Raw genomic sequence first — 27,500 nt, 5'->3', positions numbered from 1 at the left:
CGGCAGCAAGAAGAATGCAATAATATTACTTTACAAATGTGGCTAGTCGTGTGGATATTTGGTCTTGTGGTATGACACTCGCTTTCGGATCTGAAGGTCCTGGGTTCAAGCCTGGCTCGGCGGATAGTGGATTTCTTGGAAAAGGCTCTTTACTCACATTCTCTCACCGTACTCGGGTGTAAAATGAGTACCTGACTGCTACCAGCCAGTGTGAACCGCGTTGTAAATTGTAATATCGCCTAACAGGCGTCATGTCTCGTTCTACGTGTTACGTGTTGCTGTTGGTCAGGGACCCTTTGTAAAGCGCGTTGAGAAATTTAGTGGATATATCGCGCTATATAAAAGCTCACTTATTTTAGTCATTAAAAAACGGTATTATGTCGAGGTGGGCATGGTGCTTAACCTACCCTACCCTAGTTCTCTACCTTCGTGCTGTCCACTCTTCAAAGAGATGTTTGATACTTTTCAAAATAAAAAAAATCAATTAAAAATAAATTGGCATGCATAAAGTTTTATTAAATTAGAAATATGTGGAAATTATTTTTAAAATGCAGTGTCAACCAGTTACCTGCGGTACCTTTGAAAGTCACGTATTTAAAACTTTGGCCAGAACACTCGTCCTACATATATCGATCGATTTAAATGACACCCATCTTGGCAAAACGTCTTAAACCTGGGAACCCGCAAGGAAGAGCAGGAGGAGGAAAGTGAGAAATGGCAAAAGTAATAAACACAAAGTTGATTATTTTCTATTTCCTATAATAGAGAATGAATACAATCTCTTACATTGCAAAAAATGCAAAGTTCTTTTAGTCGTCCAATTCATCCCACATAATACGGTTGGGAAACACTTATACGCATGTCAGTTTAATTGTTCCACGCTCAGGTCATTAAGATTAACAAAAACCTTTTCCTCTCTCCCTTCCCCCTTCTTACGTCACTGCTTCTTTCAGGGAGATCACATCTCGGATGAATCCAATCAAATTCAATAGATTGCACAGCTTGGATGTGCAGGCGAGGTCGAGCTTCAGAGAACTTGAAAAGGTCATGACCTCAGTTGGATTCTCACACGTGACAGCTCAAAAAGAGGCTCTTCAGTCAATATACGGTGATGCCAAAGCTACGTACGAAAAGAAACTACATCTTCTCGAGTGGCAATCCTACCACGTCAATAAAAACTTTATCAGAGTGAGACAAGCCATGGAGGAAAGAACGCTTTTCCCGGTTCTCCTCGGCTTTCAAGATCTCGGATACCAAATTGAGATTCGGATTCGTCAGATGGTTAACCCTCCGAGTAATCTTACCTTCAATGACGTCACACGTCTTAATCTTTACCTTGAAACGATGAACATGATTAATGGGCGGATTGATCTGTGTGATAAGGCTTATGATAACTACACTCAACTATACAACATTTATCTGGAAGGAAAGCCGGTATTTAATTACGCTTTCTATGACGAACCCTACGAAGACAACATTTACATTACACCAAAGAAATTACTCAAAGACTCTCTATTCCGCACAGCTTATACTAGAAAATACAGTGGTCGAGTTGGTAAGGATATTCACGCTTTTCAAGACCAGCTGAGAGCTTATTCTGCCTTTGCTAATACAAGTTATTTCAATGAGTCTCTAGATGAAAAGACTATGCATTTCACAAACACTTTGTTTTTCAATAGAGGTAGAAGATTTTATCATTCAAGAAGCGAGTTTTACAAAGAATCTGTTGAATATCCTGCAAGATACATGACGTCTAAGATTGAAGATTTTAAACGACGTTGGAGAATGTTCGAGAGTAATTACCAGAGTATGATGGATTCTGTGGATATGATCTTGACGAATTTGGTTCATCTTAACAATTCAATACTCGCTAGAATAAAGCACGGAATGGACTCCACAGAAAAGTACATCAAGTTTGGAACCGTTACTAAGCAGCAAGCGGCAAAGGAACTGACATCAGAATCCATCACTGTTGGAATCAACGATTTGAAAATATTTTTCCACGAGTTAAGATCACGTGGTCAGGATATCTACGACGGTTGGTCAGCTCTGATACGCTCGACCAATGACATCTGGGATGTCGTTTTGAATGATGAAAACATGCAAGAAATTTACGAATACCGAAATATGACAGATTTTCAACAGAATTTCACTGATGTCAGTAACAAGTTTAAGGACAATTTAACAATAATCCGTGATAAACACGATCCTCGGTTCATTGTCAAGAATACAGATACTCGGTTCCTATTAAGTATGGACAGACTCATTGATCACATGTCCACGTACAAAGATCAGAATCGTGTTGATTCAGACTTTATCAAGTAAGTGTTAGTTATCATCAAGAATGAATTAACATCAGTTAACTGTAATGGGGGTAGAATTACGTTGTTGTGATAGACAGAGAGAGAGAGAGAGAGAGAGAGAGAGAGGGGGGGGGGGGAGAGGGAGAGAGAGAGAGAGAGAAAGAGGAAGAGAGAGAAATAGAGCGAGAGGCAGGAAGGGAGAGAGGAGAAGAATGAGAGAGAGAGAGAGAGGAGAAGAATGAGAGAGAGAGAGAGGAGAAGAATGAGAGAGAGAGAGAGAGAGAGAGAGAGAGAGAGAGAGAGAAATAGAGAGCGAGAAAAGAGGAAGACAGAATGGGACATATGCAGAGAGAGGGAGATAGAAGGAGAAGGCGAGAGAAGATATATATATATATATATATATATATATATATATATATATATATATATATATAGAGAGAGAGAGAGAGAGAGAGAGAGAGAAAAGGGGAGCAAAAGAGAGATAAACAGAGAAACTGAGAGAAAATAGGTAGATAATGGATTGAGGAGGGAAGAAAGAGAAAGTATTGAATGGCTACATAGATGTCCGTAGTGATTGCCACTATAAAAAAGCAATACGAGACAAAGACACAAAAAAAACAAACTTAATTTGAGATAATATTGATTTCATGCTCCCTGTTGGGAAAGATAAATATTGCTAAGCGCTTTGTGCACGGTGTGAAGATAAGTTAATTTTGAATGTTCATTTAAAAACTGGCTTTTAGTCATACGTACGTATACTCATAATTAAATGTAACTAATTTGACAAGAAAATGTCCGAAAATGCCTCCAAACGGTTTTTTTTAATATATCCGGATGGTTTTGATGTTAGAATTTAATTAATATCTAACTTAAGTCTGACGTGGGATTAATTTTTATTGCGGGTGTCTATTTAAAGAAGAAATTAAAAAAAGGGGTGGGGGGGGGGGAGAATGAATCTAATACTTTAAAAGTGACAAAAAAACCCCGAAATTCTTGAGATCACATTTCTGACTATTTTAACTTCAAAATCGCTCTGTGGCATTTTGCCAACCAAAAAATAATACCGTTTACAGACGATGGGTCACAAATAACAGATGTTTCTTTCTTTTACCTCCAGAGACAACTTCCTACAGCTGGACGTGTTCTACCGTGAGAAGAGCTATGAACAAATCACACAACAACCTGCCTATGACATTTTTGCTTTGATTTGTAAGGACTATATTGCAATAACCAAAACAGTATAGGGTGCTCTCTGATAGAAAGCATTTGAGCATTTTCATCAGAAAAAAAGTCTTTATATTTATCGATTGACAAAAAGTAGATTTCAGTGCCAAAGAGTTTATCTCGGTTTCTATAACATGGATCGGATAATATAATCTCTCTCTCTCTCTCTCACACACACACACACACACACACACACACCCTCTCTCTCTCTCTCATATATATATATATATATATATAAATATATATATATATATATATTATATATATATATACGTAAATATATACATATATATATATATATATATTATAAATATGTATTACATATATATTCTCTCTCTCACTCTCTCTCTCTTTCTCCCTCTCTCTCACACACATCCTATGTCCTCTTTGTCTTTACCTCTCACACTCACTCCATCTACACACTCTCTCTAACACACCCTCCCCCTCCTTTCTCTCTCTCTCTCTCTCTCTCTCTCTCTCTCTCTCTTATATTATATTATATATTATTATATATATATATATATATTATATATATATATATATTACTACTCCAGCATTTCAGGGGGGGGGGGGGGAAGGAGACAAGTAATATAATACAAGTATAATTTGTAATTATCTCGGGTGTTTTATGATATTCTTGGTGTTGAAGTGGACAGGAAAGAAAACAGTATCTTTTTGTTAATTAAGTCATGCTTTATATAATAATATAAGGATTTGTTTCTGAAGTCAATGCTATAATCAAGTCAGACTAGTCTTACATAATAACGTTACACACCACGTTTTACTATAATTGATTGGTCTTTCTAATACACTCTCTATGCGGCTATGTGGTCTTGTGGTACGACACTCGCTTTCGGATCGGAATGTCCTGGGTTCGAGCCAAGGCCGGCGCATAGTTAAGTCCTTGGAAAAGACTCTTTACTCACATTCTCTCACCGTACTCATGTGTAAAATGTTGTCTCTGTTGGAAAAATTGTAATATCGCCTAACAGGCGTCATGTCTCGTCCTACATGTTACGTGTTACATGTTGGTCAGGGACCCTTTGTAAAGCGCTTTGAACACATTTAATGGATATTGCGCTATATAAAAGCTCTGGTTTAAAGCTCTAGTTTATACCATGATGTAGTATATTAAAATAAAAATTTAATTTGTCATTCGAATCGTGCAATAATTTTTATGTAAAAATACATTTTGATAAGAAATTATAAAGGTGGGGTCATTTGAGGGGTATAATAATATGATTATTGAACTCATGCGTTTGAAATTTCGAACTAATGCGGGCTCCCAGGCCCCACTCAGTGACATTGGAAAATTGTTGGAAGTTCCCAACGTAGGCGTTGATAAATTCTATTTTGACCGCGAGTTATAATATTGTTATCTAAGATTTCAGTATGACCAGTAATGTTGTCTTACTCATCGGTTTAATGATTCATTTATTATACCTTTAATTAATCACGTTGTGTTCTTCATATCAAGGATACAATTCTAATTTAAGCCTTTAAAGAAAATTTAAAAATTGAGCTTTTATATAGCGCAATATCCACTAAACGTGGTCAAAACGCTTTACAAGGGGTCTCTGGTCAATAGCAACACTTAACATGTAGGACGAGACAGGACCCTGTCAGACGATATTACAATTTTAGAGATAACGCTGTCAGCGGCCAGGTACTCATTTTACACTTGAGTACGACGAGAGAATGTGAGTAAAGAGCCTTTTACAAGGACTCAACTATGCGCCGAGCAAGGCTCGAACCCAAGTCCCTCTGATTCGAAAACAAGTGTCATACCACAAGACCACATAGGTTATGTTATTTTATGTTTGTGTGGCAATGTACTTTGAGGTTTCACACTCGCATTAGGACCAGAAAGTCTAGGTTCAAGTTCCGCTCTGAGCAGCTCATAGTTGAGTCCTTGGAAAAGGCTTTTAACTCATATTCTCTAATCGTATTGCCGTTCACAAAGGTGTCTTTGTTGGGGACAAAAATGTAATATCGCCGAACGGGTGTCATGTTCCGTCCTATACGTTAAGCGTTTCTGGTGTCGAGGGATCTTTTGCAAAGTTCTATGAGCACAATTATTGTTTTAAAAAGTCCTTTAGAGTCATAATTCCCATGGAGCGGGTGTTTATCCCGGCTTCCTTAGCGGACAATGGCAATTAATTACAGCCTCCCGGATAGGACGCTAGTCTATCACAATGTACTTTTCGCAAGATCTATCATACCAAGCTACCGAAATCACTGCTGGGCGGACAAGGGGGGGGGGGGGGGGGGGGGGGAATAAAAAAAACCCCGACTGCATCCTGGACCGATCTCGGTCTCATTGCGTGTAAAACGAGTTCTCTACCAACTGAGCTATCGGGAACTCATGTTATGTTAAGTTCAAACATTTCTTCTCCATTATGATACCGTATTTTTGGACAAGATGGGTGATTTCTGTTGACATCAGACATCATGTTTCACTCATTTTCTATAGTCCTTTATAAAATGCCTCCTAGGCGAAAGGATCTAATGGTGCCGTTGCTAAAGGGCTTCATTAAAAAAAATATATAACACCGTATTCAAATGTCTACAACCATTTCTTTCACCAGGTGATATCGGAGGTTCCATGGGTCTCTTCATCGGTGCCAGTGTCATGACTCTCTATGAGATGGTGGAATTATTTCTACACGTCTTTTTCTTTCCGTTGATCCGGAAGATGACGAAACCGTTGAGGAAATCAAACGAAAAAGATAATGGACATCGGTTATCGAACTTGGATGACTACAATAGAAAATTAGGATACGAAAATCAGACCCCTTCGTCTTGAGAGGAGTGATAATGTTTTTTTTTAAAGAACAATTGTTGATAAATTAATAACTTTGGTTATGATTGTGACCCATCATCTTAAAACGGTATTATGTCCGATTGGTTTAGATCGACGTGTACTCATATGTAGGCCTGACATCCGAACGCAATTATGGGCCAAGTTTAGCATTGTTGTAATGTACTCGTACAATACTTTGCGTCATTTTTGAGATTTCCAAAACAACAATGAGCCCATAATAAATTGGGTTATCAGGCCTGCAAATAAGTGCACGTCAGTTTAAATTCCAAAACTATAATTTATAGTAAAAAACAAGACTCGGGTTATGGTTTTATGTTTGATTGGTAAGAATGAAAATAATAGCTCACAGTGACAAATACTGATGCGTTACATTTTTTATCATCTTAACTTTAGTTTCCCTTTTTGACATCATGTACATCACAAGGTAATATACCAGTTAGAGGCGGTGCTTTACATATGTCCTGGTTAACAAGATGCTAAAGAATAATTTGAAAGTGAAAGTGACCAGTAAAGTGAAATTGTAGTTTTACAACTTTGAAAAATTTAATCCATTCTCCCAAATATAACGTGAAGATTTGAAAAGAGTGTATATGAAACATACTAGACAGAACAAGAAATTAAATATCAAAATAAATTTCCCGCCAAAATCAGCCTACCTCGAACAACAGTACTTCTGACCAGTAATCAGCTATGTGGTCTTGTGGTATGACACTCGCTTTCGGATCGGAAGGTCCTGGGTTCGAGCCTCGCTCGGCGCAGAATTGAGCCCTTGGAAAAGGCTCTTTACTCACATTCTCTCACCGTACTCGGGTATAAAATGAGTACCTGGCCGTTAACAGCGTTGTCTCTGTCGAAAAACATTTGTAATATCTCCTAACAGGCGTCTCGTTCTACATGTTACGTGTAGCTGTTGGTCAAGGACCCTTTGTAAAGCGCTTTGAGCACGTTTAGTGGATATTGCGCTATATAAAACACAAGTTTACGTTTAATCAAGAGGTATGAAGTACGATCCTCAGTCGAGGCAAGCAGATTTTTCGGAAAATATTTTGTTGTTGTTGTTTTTTTTTGTTTTGTTTGTTGTTGGTATCTTTCTTTCTTGCTTTGTTGGTATTGTTTCATACACGCATTTTCAAAACCTTATCTTGTACCAGTCCGCGCTCCCTCTCTTCTCACTGATATTTCCAAATGAAACAAAAAAACATCGTCCTTGTCTTAGACATTTTTTAACTATAAATTCATTGCAGCATCCAAATATAATCGACATAATAGCGTTTTGAGACACATTTTTAATCAAGACCTTTAATGACAAGTGCATCTTTATTGATGATAGACAATGTTGACAAATTAATGTTTGCAAATAAAAAAAATTCAATAGATTGTGCTAGAAAGCTGGATATATGTTTTATTATTATCATCATCATCATCATTATTATCATTATTATTATTATTATTATTATTATTATTATTATTATTATTATTATTATTATTATTATTATTATTATTATTATTATTATTATTATCCTTATTATTATTATCGTTATTATTATTATTGTTATTATTATTTATTATTATTATTATTATTATTATTATTATTATTATTATTATTATATTATTATTATTATTATTATTATTATTATTATTATTATTATTATTATTATTATTATTATTATTATTAATATTATTATTTATTATTATTATTATTATTATTTTATTATTATTATTATTATTATTATTATTATTATTATTATTTATTATTATTATTATTATTATTATATTTATTATTATTATATTATCATTATTATTATTATTATTATTATATTATTATTATTATTATTATTATTATTATTATTATTATTATTATTATTCGCCGCTGATAATAATTAGATCAAGAGTTTATAGGAAGACAGAATGTAATCGTCGACTGCGATGAAAAAACCGTTTTATTACTTTAAATGTCTAAAGCAGATCTGCATAGCATTAGGAAATACGAATTTTTGGCTCCACTTACAGAACTGCATTAGCCTCTTTGACTCAATAAATCTTGTTGAGAAGGAAAGTTTAATTCCGTATAACCTATATTCAGGACTTTGAAACGTTATGGGTCATGCTGAGGGCAAATTGTTTATTTCTACAGCTATTTAAAGTTAATTTTACTATTTTTCCCTTGGAAACTACGAATGTTTTAAATTTCAAGTAGCAAGCTCTGGTCTAAAGTATTTTCTTTATTCAGTGTAAAATGGTTTATGGTAAAAAAAAAAAGAGGGTGCGCATTATCAGTGATAGTTTTTTTAGAGCCGTTAGCCCAATGGAACTGAATGTATCCCACTTTCTATAGCGTGAAACGGAAAATAGCAATTTCTTGATTTCTTTTGGTTATGACGCAAGTATATCACAAAAGACTTTCCGTAAGTTCTAGCAGACCCGGCTACCCAATCACTGCTGGGTGAGAAAAATAAATCTCGTCTTCTCTTGGGAACGATTTCAACCCCTTTGCCTGTCTATATTGCGTTAAAGTAAGATACTCATCTGATCTGCCTGCTGCCAGATGAGTCGTATCACCACATACAACTTTAACGTTTTTCGTCTGCTAGATGGACTTTAGTGGAAACTATTCACCCAACTGGCAGTCTAGAATCAAAAGCAAGGAACAGAGTGACGTCGACTGAAATCCTTCTAAAGGTGTAATATCCGAGTAGTTGGAAAGTATTAGAACATCTCAAGAAATTGCCCAAAGATTAAGACTATATTGCGAGCGAAGCGATTTACTTATGTGGCTTTACTGAGAGTGATGGAAAGCGAGCGATTCAAAGCGACCCATGCTTAATCTGTAATCATTTCTTTCAGAGCTGCTGTGTAGACTGGAGACAACGTGTGCTTCGAGCGATGCGAGCGAAGAAAAATGGTCAAATCTCTCACTCCGCTGTGCTTCGCTGATGATATGCCAGTTACCTCTTTATATTTATGTTTTTATGTTCTCGCTCCCACCCGCTTCGCTCGCAGTGGGCCTTAGCCTAAGACAGAAGATCGCAGGTGATCTTCACAGCTTTCGCTTTTACAAACCAATCAAAATGTAAATGTCAACAAAAAAATCGATATAAGCGTTATGATTGGTCTTGTAAAAATGAGCCTCCATGGAGAGCGACTATTGAAATGTTCTCATGGGGTTTGTTCGGCTGCAAAAGTAAAGTATTTTTTCTCTCTTTAAGGATGTTTATCATTGTCTGTTACAAAGGAACACATTTGACATCACCCGGCTCTTTGTTATTGTTTTTAGACAGCCATTTCGATGATTGGTTCTCACAATATTATATATATATATATATATATATATATATATATATATATATATATATATATATATATATATATATATATATATATATTAGAGAGAGAGAGAGAGAGAGAGAGAGAGAGAGAGAGAGCTATAAACGTTAAATGTTATACATAATTGTGTGTTTTGATACGTTATAACCGGCTAGCGAATGGTGTGAGCATTTTACGTCATCATCAATAGAATGAATGAGTTTCCGTCGCTAGGTCTTTGTTATTAGTTTTAAATCGCCAGGTGATTAATTCTCATTAAAATATCAATCAGACTAGAAACGTTAAAGATTACAGATGGTTTAGTGTGCTTATACGATTGATCGGGGCAGAACTGGTAAGCATTTTATTAAAATTTTCTTCCGACCGAGTCATCGATCACACGATTTGTTGCTGTCCAACGATAGGATATTACTGTTTAAAAACAGCGTTGCTTTCTTAATGAACGATGTAAGCATACCCACATGTCAAGCTGAACAAAACGAATTACTGTATTTTAGATATTTTGAAACTGTCATTAATTTTATATTCAGAAGGTCCTTTTGAGCTTATTTTGCAATGTGATCAAGGACTGGAGCGAATGGAAAAATAATATAGATCGCCCTCCATTCCTACCCTCTTTAACCTTCTTCTTACCACCTGCATCAAAATCGTCACATTTGTTACGACACAATATACATTTTTCTTATTCAGATTTATTTTGTACATCATAAACTTTGAAGAATGCTTTTTGTTTAATTAATAAGAACATAAAGTTGTTTTCTAGAGAGCATGTTTGAGTTTAAAAAATCAATTTTTCTGCAAAAAGTTCCGTAGCAGGCTGCCCCTGGAAGAAATCTCCAAACACCAGGAAAAGGACCTTTATAAGTTTTGATGGGTTCAGTCCCATGTCTTGTTGTAATCTCTCTGTCGATCCAGCAAAGGCTAGGGAGTCGGGGTTGTTAGATCTTGTGTAAAAGATAGTAACCAATGAGAGCGATCTTTATTCAGTTTTTCATCCAACAGAGTCATCGACACACGATTTGCGTTGCTTTGCAACGATTGGTGAATTTTTGATAAATATAAAAACGCTGCTTTATTTATGAAAGTTGTAAACTTACTAATGGGTCAAGCCGAACGAAATGACCTAATGTGATGTTAAATATTTCAAACGGTGCGGCTATGTCGTGGTCTAATGGTATGACACTCGCTGTCGGATCGGAAGTTCCTGGGTTCGAGCCTCCCTTAGCGCATAGTTGAGTCCTTGGAAAAAGACTTTTTACTCACAGGTGTAAAATGTCGGAAAGAATTGTAATATAGCCTAACAGGCGTCATGTCTCGTTATACATGTTACGTGTTGTCGTTGGTCAAGGACCCATGTAAAGCGCTTTGAGCACGTTTAGTGGATATTGCGCTATATAAAAGCTTAAGTTATTGAAACACTCTTTATGTAGATCATTTTGAGCACATTTTCCATTGTGACCAATGACTCGAGCACATGGGAAAATAAAATTGATTTTCCTCATTGCCACCATTTAATTAAAGCTTCATAAACCGATGAAACCTCAAGCTCGAAGAGATATCATATATTGATGCTATGCTCGTAAAAGGTTTAGTAAAATATTCACCAGCATCCGCTAGCCAGATTAAGCATACCAACACACAAAACTTTGTGTAGCTTTTAACATTTGTAGACTGACGAATATAATTTAAGTGAAAACTAAAATAATAACTAAGAACTGAGTGACGTCAACTTCGTTCCTTCTATGATTAATAAATTGTATTTGTTAAGCGCTCCGCCATGTCACGAGGAGGTGCTTTACAGGTGTCTAACACGCTATTTTGGAAATGAACAAAGTCTTAAGATGCTTTTTGAACGAATCCTCCGACGAACCAAATAAATGTTTTTGAAAGTGGTTCCAGGTGGTTGAAGGTGTTTTTTTTTCTATATAAAGAGCGTCCTCCACATGACGTGTAAGAGCTAGCTCCTTGAGTCGTGAAACGTTTTCAATCGGATAAAGAGCGAAGGTGATTGAGTCCGTTTATAAAGTTTAATTTGTCGGAGGGATACGACATTTGTTAACGTGGTTAACATGCGTTATAAAACATTTGAAGAACATACAACAACTTCGAACAATTTTCGCTCCTAAACTGGAAGCCAATGAAGCCTCAAATTGTAATGTCTCATTATCACATGAGAAGTCAGAATGTTAATTGAACCAATGAAAGTAACTCAAGCGTATGATCACTATCAATTATAATACTTGTTAAAGTGATACAAAGCGGCAGTAGAAGCTCAGGGCTGTAAAAAGTGATAAACAAAAATGAATAAAAAAGCTTAAACAAAAAGAAAGAATGCCACACACGGAAAGTTTCTTGGACATAACCATTCTTCAGCCAACAACAAACAAAACGATGAAAACATAAAGTACAACATAAAGTGTGATAAAGATATACTTTTTAAAAATTCCGCCGTCCATCTGTTTCTTTAGTCATGTATTTTATGTTTTCATTGCTTTTTTGTTGTTGGCTGAAGAAGGCTTTTGAGCCTGAAACGTTCCCTAATTGGTATTTTGTTCATTTTTGAGACTGGTATATTCGTTTTTGTTTATTAGTTTTTACAGTGGAAATTTGTATGTTAAGGCGCACGTGACCCACAGAAATTTAAATGTTATTGGTTTTGAGTTGACGTGCTTAAGTGTTCATTCCCCATGTTTCTTTTAAAGTCATCCAAGTTCGATAACTGGCGTCCCTTATCGTCCTTGTTTGATTTTCTTAGCGGCTTCGTTGCCTTCCTGACCATTGGAAACAGAAAAACATGAAGAAACAATTCCACAATCTCGTAAAGAGTCAAAACGCTGGCACCGATGAATAGACCCATGGACCCTCCAATATCACCTGGTAAGAAAAAAAAGGCAGTAGGGAGAATATTGCTAATTGTGACCCGAGATATAGAAATGAAGAATGTCTCGGGGCCAAATTCGCATGGGAGTTTATATGATTATTTTAAAGTATATAATATAACACGCATAGCTGCCTGGTCAGTGAACATGATGATAAGTCGATCAACTCAAAATTTATGACAACATTGTTGAACAAAATGTGAACTCAATTTCTATAGTCATAATAGAGAATTCCACAGAGCTCTTTAAATGGACACGGAGATATATTTTCTGCAATTAATATCTATTATAAATACTACTAATATCTATTTTTTGCTCACTTATCGTAAAATTATTTCTCAATTTTAATTGCGAGATTTGAGTGATATCCATTTTAAGAAATTTATTGCATTCAAAATTATGAGAGGAACAACTAACTGGTATTGATTCAATATGTTCTCCCATCTCATTGTCATAATCGCTAACAGGAAGGTTGACAAACAACCTACGAGTTTAAAAAGATTGCATCGGTTTTCGATATAGAATTTGACGAAACAAATTTAATTTTTCGATAAAATCATCACGCTGCCTAATAAATCGCATAATACATGCAAACCATCTTCATGCTAATTATAAACACCATGCAAAATTTAGTGACGATTGGTCCAATGGTTTCTGGGCCTTAGTGTTACAAAAAAATCCAATTTGTCAAAAACACATTAAGATATATTATGCCATATCAGGATAAAAGAAATTGGAACAGAAACTGTTTTAGACACACACACACACACACACACACACACACACACATATATATATATATATATATATATATATATATATATGTGTGTGTGTGTGTGTGTGTGTGTATCCTAAAATATATTTGACAAATTGGATTTTCTAAACACTATTGCCCTCATTAAACTGGTATGCAATATTTATATATTATATATATTATATATATATATATATATATATATATATATATATATATATATATATATATATATATTACATACCAGTCTAATGAAAGTTGTAACAGAGAATGTTTTAGAAAGGAATATCAAGATTTTTTTGTTTTGTAAACTGGGATATAAAACAAAACAAAAAGTAATCAAAATAAATATTATTTGAATTACAACCCAATCTCGACGAATGGCCTTAAGCTGAAGTGAAGATGGTTATCAATTTGGTACTTAAGAAAGAAAGCAAAGATGTGACATTAACATACGCTTATCTTCAATCGCCTGTATCTTTAATTACTTATTTCGCCTTGTACTTCTTTGCAAGTCTGATAACCCAAGGGTTATGGCCTCATTATTGTAACGGAAATGCTCTCAAACCAATGCAAAATATTGTAAATCATGTCAATAATTGCGTTCGGATACCAGACCTGCAACTGTGTGCACTTAGACGTTTTTTTTTTACATTAAAACACCCAAGCTATGAATACAATGAATGGACTTACAAATCAAAGCAAAGATGTCGTATGCAGGTTGTTGTGTGATTTGTTCATAGCTCTTCTCACGATAGAACACGTCCAGCTGTAGGAAATTGTCTCTGGGGGAAAATGAAGTACATATAGTAATATTATAAATGTTTTAAACATTTTAGGATATGGCAATTAACAAAACAGTGAAAGAATTAAGGAGTGTGCATTTGAGAAGGATTACCATCGGAAAAGTTTTAAACAAGGAAAGAGTAAAGAGAAAATGAACTTGAGCTTTGATATAGAACAATGTTCACATGTTCTCAAAGTGCATTACAATGGTAACAGTACTCGAAAAAAAAAAAAGTAAAAAAATGTTTGGTAAGAAAACTAGTCTTTAAGTTATCGATAGAATATAATGACCCTCATCTTCACAAAAACTCTCTCAAACCTGGGACGTCTGGGAAATCGTCAAGTAAGTCCCATGTTTTGAGAGTTTCTGATCGATCGATATTTGAAGAACTAGTTTTCTGGCTAAAATTGTCAAAATGTGTTTTTCTTTTCAGGGGAGGACGACAGAATAAAGAAGGCCAGGTACAATGACGATGAAGATCTTATCGTAACGCTGTCAATGCTCTCTAATTGAAATAATAAGATAGATAAAGATCTAAATAAGTGTGTATTAAAGGTGCCAGACAAAACAAGAAAGGCAAATATAAGAAAAAATATCCCAAAATATCAGTCTACCTCGATTGGGGATCGAAACTAAGGCCTTCTGATTACCGGTCAGACTTGCTACCTCGACTAGGCAGACTAATTTTTTGGGATGTTATTTTTTCTTGTATTTCTCTTTCTTGCTCTGTCATAAACGCTTGTTTTGATTTTTATCTCACACCGGTGCCTGCTTATTCATTTCTTAATTTGTTCTTACCAGATAGATGAGTGGAATCATCATTTGAAGCAAATCTAATTTTCATTTCCCCGGATATAAAAATCTTGAACTTTTTCTTTGCGCAATATACACTTAAAGTCCTCAAAGGGGTTCCTATAAGGGGTCCTTAGCAAACAGCAACACTTAACATATAGGACGAGACTTGACGCCTGTTATGCGTTATTACATTTTTACGACATAGACAACGCTTTTTACAACCAGGTACTCATTATACAGTATGGTAAAAGAATGTATATAAAAAGCCTTTTTACAAGGACTCAACCATACGCCGCTCAGAGTGATTCTCGAACCCTGGACCTTCCGATCTCAAACGATCTCATACCACAAGACCACATAATGGTATCAAATCGATGCACCGAGTCACAAAGTAATTGGATTGGTAAATAAATAAATTACTCACGTTATAAACTTTGAGCCAACGTGATTTTGATCTTTGTACGTGGTCATGTGATCAATAAGTTTGTCCATGCTTATCAAAAACCGCGTATCCGTGTTTCCCACAATAAATCGAGGGTCGTACGAATCACGAATCCTGGTAAAATTGGCAATGATCTCACTGCTGACGTCATGAAAGTTTTGCTGAAATTCTGTCAAATTTCGGTATTCGTATATTTCCTGCATGTTTTCATCATTGAGAACGACATCCCAAATGTCACTGGTGGAGCGCATCAAAGCTGACCAACCATCGTAGATATCCTGACCACGTGATCTTAACTCGTGAAAAAATATTTTCAAATCGTTGATTCCGACATGAATAGCCTCTGACGTCAGTTCCGTCGCCGCCTGCTGCTTAGTAACGTTTCCAAATTTTATATACTTTTGTGTAGAGTCCATTCCTTGCTTTATTCGACTTAGCAGGGACTTGTTTAAATCGATCAAATTATTTAAAATCATATTGACGGAATCCATCATGCTTTGGTAATTACTCTCGAACATTCTCCACCGTCTTTTAAAACCTTCAATTTTTGACGTCATGTATCTTGCAGGATATTCTACAGATTCTTTGTAAAACTCGCTTCTCGACTGATAAAACCTTCTACCTCTGTTATAAAATTGTGTGTTTGTTATATGCATGGCTGTTTCATTCAAAGTGTGATTGAAGAAACTGTCGTTTGCGTAGATGGAATAATTTCTCAACTCCATTTGAAATAAACGTAGGTCAATCCCCACACGAATACTATATTTTCGAGTGTATGTGGTACGGAAGAGCGATTCTCTCAATAGTTTTCTTGGCGTGATGTACACGTTGTCGACATTTGGTTCATCATAGAATGCGTATCTGAAGAAGAGACAATAATATCAATGAAATATTGGAATAGAAGTAAAATGTCCATTTTGATTGACAAAGACAAATGTGATCGACGGTCTTAAAACGGTATTCCGTCCTGATGAAATTGGCGCTGAGAATTGATATTGACCTTTGGGTTAGTTTTCATTTATTATCATGGATAATAAATACAATTTCTTAAATTGCAAAAAAAGAAACCATTCTCAAAGTTCTTGTTTCTTCCATTATTTAACTTTAGAAGAAGAAGAAAAAGAAGAAGAAGGAGGAGGAGGAGGAGGAGGAGGAGGAGGAGGAGGAGGAGGAGGAGGAGGAGGAGGAGGAGGAGGAGGAGAAGGCAAATACATAATATTTTATAAATATATTACTTAAAAATCGGCGTTCCGTTCAGATATGCATTGTAGAGTTGTGTGTAATTGTCAAAAGCCTTGTCACATAAATCATGTCTGCCATTTATCATATTCATTGTCTCCAGATAGAGGTTCATTCTGACATCATCGGTCAACGTCAGATTATTGGGTGGGTTAACCATCTGACGAATTCGAATCTCAATTTGGTATCCGAGATCTTGAAAGCCGAGGAGAACCGGGAAAAGCGTTCTTTCCTCCATGGCCTGTCTCACTCTGATAAAGTTTTTATTGACGTGGTAGAACTGCCACTCGAGAAGATGTAATTTCTTTTCGTACGTAGCTTTGGCATCACGGTATATTGTCTGAAGAGCCTCTTTTTGAGCTGTCACGTGTGAAAATCCAACTGAAGTCATGACCTTTTCGAGTTCTCTAAAACTGGATCGGGCGGCGCCGTCCAATTCAAGAAGTTGGTTGAATTTGATTGGGTTCATACGTGATGTGGTTTCTCTGTTTGGAATAGGAAACAAAATATTCTGGTAATCAATGGGTGCCACGTGCCTTATACTGCTTTCATAATGATTAAGCTTTGCATTGGTCAAATGGCCTTAATTTTACATATCATATACAAGATATATATCCCTTCTCATTTACAAGATTATATATCTCCCATATCGTATACGAGATAAATTTCCCATACCATTCAAGATATATTTCCCTTATCGTATACGAGATACATTTCCCAAAATACAAGATATATTTCCCTTATCATATACAGGATATATTTCCCTTATCGTATACAAGATATATTTCCCATAATACAAGATATATTTCCTTTATCATATACAAGATATATTTCTCACATCATATACAATATACATTTCCCATATCATTTACAATATATATTTCCCATATCATAATATAAGATATGATTCCCATTCATATACAGCATTGCTCTATAATAAGTTAACTTTTTAAAAATAGAATTCAACGACCATTTGATAAAGGCGATTGTGAAGGATACATTTGGTCCATTCTTAATTCTTACCTAGCTGTGAGATATTTCTGCTTCAAGGAATCGGTGGTGGTTGTGGCTAGAAGGCGTTCCTGTGCGTACGCTGACGTGGCAGAGAATGAGATGGTGGAATCGTAGATAAGGAATTTACAAGGGACAGGACAGTGACATTCCTCTTCTACTCGACGGTGGACTTCCGCTAGGGATAAAACATAAATATTATTTGCTGCATAAATAAGCATAGAATTCAACATATTCGTTTCATCATTAAAGATAAAGAGCTCAGTGTTAAGAGTTGCTGCTGAGTCGTGGACATTTTTAGGCGCTTTGAGCTCATATAGTGAATAGGGTCCTACTATATAAAATTTTATGAAAGCTGCTGCCCCTGAGCTTAAAAACTTGAAATAACTTTAACTTGAGCTTTTTTATAGCGCAATATCCACTAAACGTGTTCAAAGAGCTTTGCAAAGGGTCCCTGGCCAACAACAACACTTAACATGGTGGACGTGACATGAGGCGATTTGCATTTTTTTTTCGGACAGAGACAACGCTGTTAACGGCCAGATACTAATTCTAAACCTGAGTATGGTGAGAAGAACGTTTTCCAAGGACTCAACTATACGCCTAGCGAGGCTCAAACTCAGGACCATCCAATCCGAAAGCGAATTTCATACTACAAGACCACATAGCCACACAAATGCTGACAATAAATAGATGGAAAAAATTGCATTCATTTTGTCAAAAACATCTAACATGGGACTTCAGTGAAGTTTTTGAGTTATTGACGATAGTCATTTTACTCGATCGAAATTTCAAGAAGGGGTTTTCAGGCCCAAATCTTTTAAAAAGTGTTTCTGTTTTTTTTTCAGAGTACTGAAGATTTTTAGATAGAATTTTTAATTCAGGGTAGTGAGTGTAGCAGGCACTTATGTTGATAACAGCAAGAAATGAAGTGAGCAGGAAAGTGCCAGAAGACTCTAGACCGCTGGTTGCGGGTTCGAGCCCCCATCGCCGCCTCGAAATTCTTATTCTCTATTGTCTTCTGGCACTTTCCTACTCACTTCATTTCTTGTTGAGATTTTTAGATACCTTCTTTGGGTTTAAAGCAATTGATGTATCGTTCTAGAGTACACACTGGTGGGTAGCCTGTCAATTGGAAATATAATAAGATTGAGCACAGAAATTAGATTTCTATTCAAGAAACGAAAGTGAGAGAGAGAAGATAGGAGAAGAGAGAGAGAGAGAGAGAGAGAGAGAGAGAGAGAAAGAGAGAGAGAGGGTGGGGGGGGGGAGGGAGAGAGAGAAAGATATACATATTTATATATATATATATATATGTAACTATATATATATATATATATATATATATATATATATAGAGAGAGAGAGAGAGAGAGACAGAGAGACAGAGAGAGACAGCGAGAGAGAGACACACACACGCACAGAGAGAGAGATAGATAGATAGAGAGAGAGAGAGAGAGAGAGAGAGAGAGAGAGACAGAGAACAGAGAACAGACATATAGTGAAATAGAGTATTTATACACATACAGTTAGTGAGAAAAGAAGTACAGAACATACTTTCGATTCAGTGCCAGAAACGGAGACCAAGGAGAGAAAAACATAGTGTAAGATTGAGAGAGAGAGAGAGAGAGAGAGAGAGAGAGAGAGAGATAGATAGATAAATACACATACATACACACATACAAACATGTAAATAGAGAGAAAGAGAGAGAGAGAGAGAGAGAGAGAGAGAGAGGGAGGGAGAGAGAGAGATAGAGAGAGAGAGGGAGAGAGAAAGAAAAAGAATGAAGCCACACAAACAGAAAATGAGAGAGACACACACACACTAACACACACAGAGTGAAAGAGCGATAGAGATATTGAAAGGGAGAGACGGATGAGGAGCTATGATATTAATTCTTATTAATTAACAAAGATCATTCTTCAAAGTTTGTGATGTAAAAAATGAACCTGAATTTTTTAAAACGTATTTTCTGTGACGATTCTGCTGTAGTGGGAAGGAGATTGTTAACCAAGAGGGAAATCACAAAAGATGTCTGTTATGTTGGTAAAGTATTGAAAATGAAAGGAGGGAGAGAGATGATTCTGATGTTAAGGTTGTGATATGACAACAATTTGATGATGATGATGACGACGACGACGAGGACGATGATAATGATGATGATGATGATGATGATGATGATGATGATGATGATGATGACGACGACGATGATGATGATGATGGTGATGATGATGATGATGATGACGACGACGATGATGATGATGATGATGATGATGATGATGATGATGATGATGAAAACTTATGATCATAAACTCTGACCTCCAAGGTGTGGCATATACATGTCCCTACATCCACACGCCATGGACATGAACACTGTAAAACACGCCAGCTGACAGGCATCGGGTGAGTACGTCTTGTAGTATGGTGAGCTCTCACTGCTACAGCTGCCGTGGGGTTTGGGTAAGTTCTCCACCTGATGTTTCCCGGATATGTACGAATAATAATAATAATAATAATAATAATAATAATAATAATAATAATATAATTAATAATAATAATAATAATAATATAATAATAATAATAATAATAATAATAATAATAATAATAATAATAATAATAATAATAATAATAATAATAATAATAGTAATAATAAAAAGGATAATAATAATAATATAATAATAATAATAATAATAATAATAATAATAATAATAATAATAATAATAATAATAATAATAATAATAATAATAATATAATAATAATAATAATAATAATAATAATAATAATAAATAATAATAATAATAATAATAATAATAATAATAATAAATAATAATAATAATAATAATAATAAAAGACTATTATAGAGCACACGGTATCCTCAACAATGAGGCTTTAAAATACATCAACACAAAACAATAGTTAAAGCACATGGCATCAAAAAAGAAATGTTTTCACGGATTTCTTGAAAACAGACAATGATTTGGATTCTCGGATGCTCTGTGGAATGGTGTTCCATACAGACAGACCAAAATGAGAAAAAGGACCTTGTTCCCGTCTTTGTGCAAATGCGTGGGATAGCCAAACGGGTCGTGTCATTGGAGGAATGCAAACGTCGTGTTGTCGAATATTTCTTTAGGAGTTATGTGAGGTAGGGAGGGGTAGTGGTTTCCAGACAACGATAAACTAGGACACATGCTTTGAATTTGATCCCCTTTTTAAACAGGCAGCCAGTGTAATCTTCGAAAGAAAGACCAATCCGGCAGCATTTTGGACCGTCTGCAACCGCTTGACCTTATTTTCGGAGACTCCAAATATCAAACATTACAGTAATCCAGCTTTGAAAATAAAAGAGAAACGACAAGTTTCCTGGTAGCATCATCAGGAAGGAACTGTCAAATAGATCCATTAAAAAAATGATACATCAATGATTAGATAACTGTCCTAATTTGATGGTCCATCGACAGTTCCGAATCTAAGAAAGCTCCAAGATTTTTGACCTCGTCAACAATATCTATTGACACCTCTCCTACTTTTAATTTCTTCTCGTTCCAAAATCGTCTGTTCCCTAAATACGTCACCTCCGTTTTGTCGTCATTCAACCTTAGCCTATTGCTACCCATCCAATGCCTTACACCCAATACACATTTTTCATATGTACTAATGACATTTTGTAAGTTTTTAGTACATTCAGATCCAAATAACTGGGCCCCTGATAACCTTTGAAAGTGGATGTATGTAGAGAACAAAAAGCAAAGGTCCAAGAACCAACCTCTGTGGGACACCCCAATCTAAAGGAATTTGATCGGACCTGAAACTAGTTACAACTACAATTTGTCGTCTATCTAATAAATAAGATTTAAACCAACTGAGTGCCGTACCAGAAGTGCTGAAAGTCATTTATAAACGTTTAATCAGTAGGCCGCGATCGATAATGTCCAAAGCTGATAATGAATCAAGAAGGTTAAGCAGTGTACAGGAAGCCTTCTCGATGATTTGAAGAAGATCATTTACAACCCGGACAAGAGCAGTCTCGGTCGAGTGGCTTTGTCTGTAGGTGAGCTAGAAGTTGATGGTTAACAATATATATATATATATATATTATATATATATATATATATATATATATATATATATATAAATTGTGAAACTTCTTGAAAAACCTAAACAGTCGACTGCAATGCAATGCTCCACCAGATTTTCTGCGATTTCAACTATAAGGATAAAACAGAATAAACGAAGGTGACGTCACTCACTTATTTGTTCTTTTTATTCCGCCCATTGAGTAATAAATAACTACTTAATTCTCTATGAAAAATTAACGTTACACATAGTTATATATAGTTATATATGATTGAATTAGCGATCAGAACTGGTGAATACTTTCATTTAATGCTTTATAAACGGGGAAAAAAAACCCAACAAAATTAAAAAACACAAAAACAAAAAAAAAAAACAACAACAACAAAAAAAAAACAACAACAAAGCAACAACAACAACAAAATTTTTAACGGATTAGAGGACTTACCCTGACCAACTGCATTCCAACATAAGCGTGAGCTCCCGTTGGTATAGAAAGACCCAGATTTGATACACTAGGGAACTCTTTTCCGTCGTGGAGTAACAACTTTACTCCAGCTGCATCGTGCGGTCCAGGCATGTATTCGTACTGCTCCACGTTCAAGGTCAGTTTGATGCCGTGCTCGGAACCTGAAATATCGTCCAGAAAACTCGTGCTTCAAATATTGATCGATTAAAACGACCCTCACCTTGTCAATAACTCTCAATCTTGGGACTTCCTGAAAACTGCTTTGAATTCCCATGCGTAAGAATTTTTGAGAAGATGATGGTCATTTTACTCAATTGTTATATGCAGGACGAGAAATAATAATATGCCATTTGGGTTGTGAAATGTGATAACATTTGTTAACCATGACCATTACTGCACCATGTCTCCTCCTCCTCCTAATTTTCCTCGTAATCTTCTTCTTCCTCTTCTTTTTCTTCTTCTTCTTCTTCCTTTTCTTCTTCTTCTTCTTCTTCTTCTTCTTCTTCTTCTTCTTCTTCTTCTTCTTCTTCTTCTTCTTCTTCTTCTTCTTCTTCTTCTCTTCTTCTTCTTCTTCTTCTTCTTCTTCTTCTTCTTTCTTCTTCTTCTTCTTCTTCTTCTTCTTCTTCTTCTTCTTTTATTATTATTATTATTATTATTATTATTATTATTATTATTATTAGTATTATTATAATTACTATTATTTAACAACAAGAATTTAACTGTATATTTGTACTACAGATAAGCAGTGTTGTTGGTAGGGTCTCCATTGAAAGAAAAGCACTACGGTTATGAAGCACCCACGAATATAAAGCTATCCATATCCGTAGTGTTAATATTTCAATGACCAAGATTGTCGCCGCGAGTACAGGAAATCCTTCAACACACATCATTTTGGTCGCTAGTCTCTAAAATTAGAACTGTGCCTGATCTTGTAAAGTGATTCATTTTTTTTTATTTATAGAAAATTCTTTATTTCTCAATTTTATTTCATTCTAGTGACTTTACCCTAAACCTTGTGCTTGCAATGTGTTTCAACAATAGAAGGAAATAGGCTTTGGACCGACTGTTAGTGAATAGTTCTCACTAAATTATATCCGACTGTTAGTGAATAGCTCCCTCTAAATTATATCAATCACGATCAGATATTAAATCTTAAAGAATTCTGTGCTGTTGCTCTATTTAATCTGGATGGCGGGTGGTATGAGTATTTTATTTAAATGTGTAGCATTACTGCCGTAATGTTTTTATTTTACTGGACATCAATAGTACTATAATAGGCAATATCGATTCGTTGGCGACTTATTATTCAGAGATATGGATCTGATTGTGTTACTCGGTTCTTTTTATCATACGATTTTGACCGAAATCGGGTATTGGCCTGTTAGCGGAACACCAAGTTTACGAGGTTTTTGGTCGAGGTCAAAATGTTCCGGATTTCGGTCGGAGATCGTCTTAAATACCTCCTGTTTTACCCTAAAGGAATTCAAGAATATAAAGTGACAGCGATAGTGAAAGAAAAATACATGAAAATATAATCCCAAAACAATCAGCCTGCCTCATTCGAGAGATTGGTTTTTTTTTCTTGTACAAATTATAATATTCGTTCAGTTTCGTCTGTCATTGTTTTATACACAAATTTTCTGATTTTTATGCTATACCAGTGCCTGCTCCCTGAAGTCAAATGTGAATTTCTAAGATCCTTCAGAGTTATTGGATCCATGGAGCCCGAGTTTATATATCTGCTATTCTATAGCGTGAAGCGGATAATAGTAATTGCTTGCTATCCTTTGGATAGGACGCTAGTCTATCGCAAAACAAACGTTCTGCCAAATATAACAGACTCACCTACCCATTCACTGCCGGGTGGACAGTGGGAAAGAAAAAAATCTCGACTGCACCCGGATTGATCTTGGCCCCTCTGCGTGCGAAACGAGTGCTCTACCAATTGAGTTATCGCATCGGGACCCCTAAGGACCCCTACTCTAAGGTGTTTTCATTTCTATATTGTGTTAATATTCATTGCCCCATTCGAGGCAGACTGGTGTGCTGAGTTTTTAAAATGTATTTTTCTTCTTGTATTTTTCTTTCTGCTTTTTCTAGCACCGTTGCAAACAGTCTTGTTCTATGGGAACCACATGAGCGAACCAGAAGCAGAGGCAGGCAGAATAAAACCTACATTGACTGTCTGCTAGATGACACAGGAATGGACAACACCCGGGAGCTGCGTACGCTTATGGAGGACAGGACAGAATGGCGAAGACTTTGGCTCATGTTGGGCGCCCCAAGGGGCGGCCTAAGTAAGTAAGTAAGTTTCATGAACGTCTTTTCTGATACGTATCTTACAACAGTCCCTGCTCTATAAATTGCCACTTTGATCTTTTTAAATATTATAAATGTTGCTGCTTGGAGGCCGATGGAATAAAAAGATAAAAATGAAATAGAATACTGGAATATAATTAACAAAATCAGATGATGTGTACGTTTTGGGTCTTACCTTTGTTCACAAAGCACGATGAGTGGGGCATTCAATTCGAACGAAAGATGAAAAGATGGGGTTGCTTAGGCGAATAAACAAAACAAATCTATCGCCAGTACATTCAACGAGATATATTAGTCCCAGCTTTTCAACTACTGCTATATGGACAGAGTGGTCGGAAAAATAAGGATTCTACCAGGGATAAATCCCATTCTTTCCGTGTGTAGCGATTAATCTACCAGCAGTCTATTCGTATTTCTCATTATAAACCAATAAAGAGGATGAAAACTGCATTCTTTATTTAGTGCAATATCCATTAAATGTGTTAAAAGAGCATTACAAGAAGTTCCAAGCCGACAGAAACACTCAGTATGTTGGACAAGACAACACCTGTCAGGAGATATTACCATTTTATTTTTGCCACAGAGACAACGCTGTTAATGGTCAGGTAAGGGCCTCCCATCCGAGAAAGGAAATATAAAGTGAATACAATCTTCTTTTCCTGAGACTTAACTTCGGGCGAGACGTTCTGAGTGGGACTCGACCCCGGTACCGAATGGTCAGAAAATAAGTGCCATAATACATAACAACAAATCAGTAGCAAATTAACTATACATATCACATTGAGAGTCTCTTTTCTGTTCTTCCTATAAAGAGAGCATTAACTACAAAAATTACGATGAATTTTATAGTCAATTCCCTCCTCGAAGGAAAAACAATCAGTCATCGTAGCCACAACTAAATAATTGCATACGGCCTAATCGACGTGCACTTATTTGCAGGTATCATAGCCAAAATCGTGATTCTCTCATTGTCGTAAAGGGAAATACTCTCAAACCAACGCAAAATATTGTCCACAACAACAATGTTAAATCAAGCCCATAAACACATTTGGTTATCAGCTCTGCTAATAAGATGTGCATGTCGAGTTAAATAAAACGATCACGAGTCTCCCGTTGGTAGTTGCCGAACGCGAACGTTTTATCTCGGAATTAAAATGTCTTTCAGTTTCCTACCAACAAAGTGAAACAACACACGGAGTTTCTTTATTATTGATTTAAGAACACCTTTGGATGACCAGTTCTCATTAAATAAATTGTTGAATAGTAATATAAACTTTTAGATTTGTTTGCTGTTATGTTTCATGTGTTTTTTTGTGTGAGCAAACTACAGAAATGTATGGCGTCTATGACACACTGGTTATTCACGAACATGAGACGAAAATGAATGCACTCGGTTTACAGTCTTACACACTGATATTATATTGGGATCGATCTGTTCTTATTATCGGGTCTGATGACCCAAACTGTTATGGACTCACCTTTTTAATGGAAACGCTTTCAAACCATTATCTACAACCAAGGTTAACTAGCCCATCATAGAGAACAAAAGTGTGATGTTATAAAACAGGTTCCATTCGCATTGACAGTGTAAAACCCTCTTCTGGAGGACTGAATATATATATATATATATATATATATATATATATATATATATATATATATATATATATATATCTTGTAAAGTTGATACTCTTGTTTAAGAGTGTCGGAGTCTTATTTTCTAATCTAAATGTATGCTGGTCGTCTAAAAGATCCATATTCGCTCTTTTACGTCCCGTAATCCTTCGAATCTGTCTATACACATCCTACTGCTAGCATGTGTAATTTGTTATGTTTACCAATCGATGTAATTGTTTACATTATGACTGTCCGAAAGGCGTGGTTATCTAAGTGTCTATTCCTAGAACATCGTTCATCTCGACCTGATACGTCTGTGAGACGTTGGGTCACATTTCGTATTTGTTTTAACTAAACACCCAAAATTCAACTTTCTGGCATTCATGCGACCTAAATTAGCTAGTTATCTAATTATCATTACACTTTAAACAATTGAAAATACTTTTGAAAGTGTTCAAGAAGTATGTAACACAAGGCTTCACCTGTGATGTTGTAACTCTTAGTTAATTTGATGGAGGATGATTGGTTACTATAATGTAGATAAAGATGGTGATGAAAATGATGATGATGATGATGATGATGATGATGATGATAGTGATGATGATAATGACGATAATGATAGCTCCACTAACCAGCAGACGATATCCACATTGGATGATCACTGTCATGGTTGAATGTATAACAAACGCCGTGGTCAGTGATAACCTCTGTAAAGTTTTCTGGTCCACAATAGGCGTCCTGCCACTTGCATCTGATGGAAAATGTTGATCTTCATTTGCATACAATCACCTCAAATCGGTATCATTTGCGGAAAAAGATCTGAACGAGCATGTATGAAAGGTGCCAGACAAAGCAAGAAAGAAAAAAATCATCCCATAAAATCAGTCTTCATCGACTGGCATCTGATCGATAATCAGAAGGTCTGACGTTCGTTCCCCAGTCTAGGAAGACGGATTTTTTGGGATGTTTAAAAGAAAATTCTCTCTTGCTGGTACCTTTCATACACACTTGTTCTTTATCTTACACTGGTGCCTGCATCCTACTTTCTCAATCGTATGGGGATGTGCGGCTATACGGTCTTGTGGTATGGCACTCGCCTTCAGATCGGAAGATCATGAGAGGCGAAAAGTTGAGTCCTTGGAAAAGATTCTTTACTCATATTCTCCACCGCGCTCAGGTGTAAAATGAATATCTGGCCGTTAACAGCTTAATCTCTATCGGAAAAAAATTGTATTATCGTCTAACAGGCGTCATATCTCGTTATACATGTTATGAGTTGCTGTTGATCAGGGACGCTTTGTAAAGCGCTTTGAGCACCTTTAGTGGATATTTATCTATATAAAAGCCAAATTTTTAAAGGTTTTTTTTTTTTGTTATTACTCATAAACTACACTAATCTCCAATTTTAGAAGGCAGGTTTGTATTACCAAATGAATGA

At 35.8% G+C, this 27,500-nt stretch overlaps 2 protein-coding genes across 8 annotated transcripts in view; one reads left to right on the top strand and one right to left on the bottom strand.

Annotated features, from left to right (window-relative positions):
- The window catches only part of LOC144970663 (uncharacterized), a 25,198-nt gene extending 17,459 nt beyond the window's left edge, over positions 1 to 7,739 (top strand). For all 4 annotated transcript variants that reach the window (XM_078910523.1, XM_078910520.1, XM_078910522.1 and 1 more), the window contains 3 exons: positions 954 to 2,321; positions 3,421 to 3,512; positions 6,116 to 7,739. In XM_078910523.1, the coding sequence (XP_078766649.1) occupies positions 954 to 2,321; positions 3,421 to 3,512; positions 6,116 to 6,333 (1,678 nt within the window). In that variant the 3' untranslated portion in view covers positions 6,334 to 7,739. The remainder of the gene's footprint in view (positions 1 to 953; positions 2,322 to 3,420; positions 3,513 to 6,115) is intronic.
- A 3,580-nt stretch (positions 7,740 to 11,319) lies between these two features.
- LOC144970661 (uncharacterized) overlaps positions 11,320 to 27,500 on the bottom strand; it is a 22,524-nt gene continuing 6,343 nt past the window's right edge. For all 4 annotated transcript variants that reach the window (XM_078910516.1, XM_078910519.1, XM_078910517.1 and 1 more), the window contains exons 5-13: positions 26,695 to 26,813; positions 22,106 to 22,287; positions 19,903 to 20,056; positions 18,651 to 18,707; positions 17,595 to 17,760; positions 16,568 to 17,056; positions 15,315 to 16,193; positions 14,002 to 14,093; positions 11,320 to 12,549 (exon numbers count right to left, since the gene is read on the bottom strand). In XM_078910516.1, coding sequence (XP_078766642.1) covers positions 12,323 to 12,549; positions 14,002 to 14,093; positions 15,315 to 16,193; positions 16,568 to 17,056; positions 17,595 to 17,760; positions 18,651 to 18,707; positions 19,903 to 20,056; positions 22,106 to 22,287; positions 26,695 to 26,813 — 2,365 coding nt within the window. In that variant the 3' untranslated portion in view covers positions 11,320 to 12,322. The remainder of the gene's footprint in view (positions 12,550 to 14,001; positions 14,094 to 15,314; positions 16,194 to 16,567; positions 17,057 to 17,594; positions 17,761 to 18,650; positions 18,708 to 19,902; positions 20,057 to 22,105; positions 22,288 to 26,694; positions 26,814 to 27,500) is intronic.

This window comes from Berghia stephanieae, chromosome 4, assembly GCF_034508935.2.
Source record: "Berghia stephanieae isolate SIO BIC M18660-M18661 chromosome 4, UCSD_Bste_1.3, whole genome shotgun sequence".
Lineage (NCBI taxonomy): Eukaryota > Metazoa > Mollusca > Gastropoda > Nudibranchia > Aeolidiidae > Berghia > Berghia stephanieae.
This window is presented reverse-complemented; position numbering and strand designations above follow the sequence as displayed.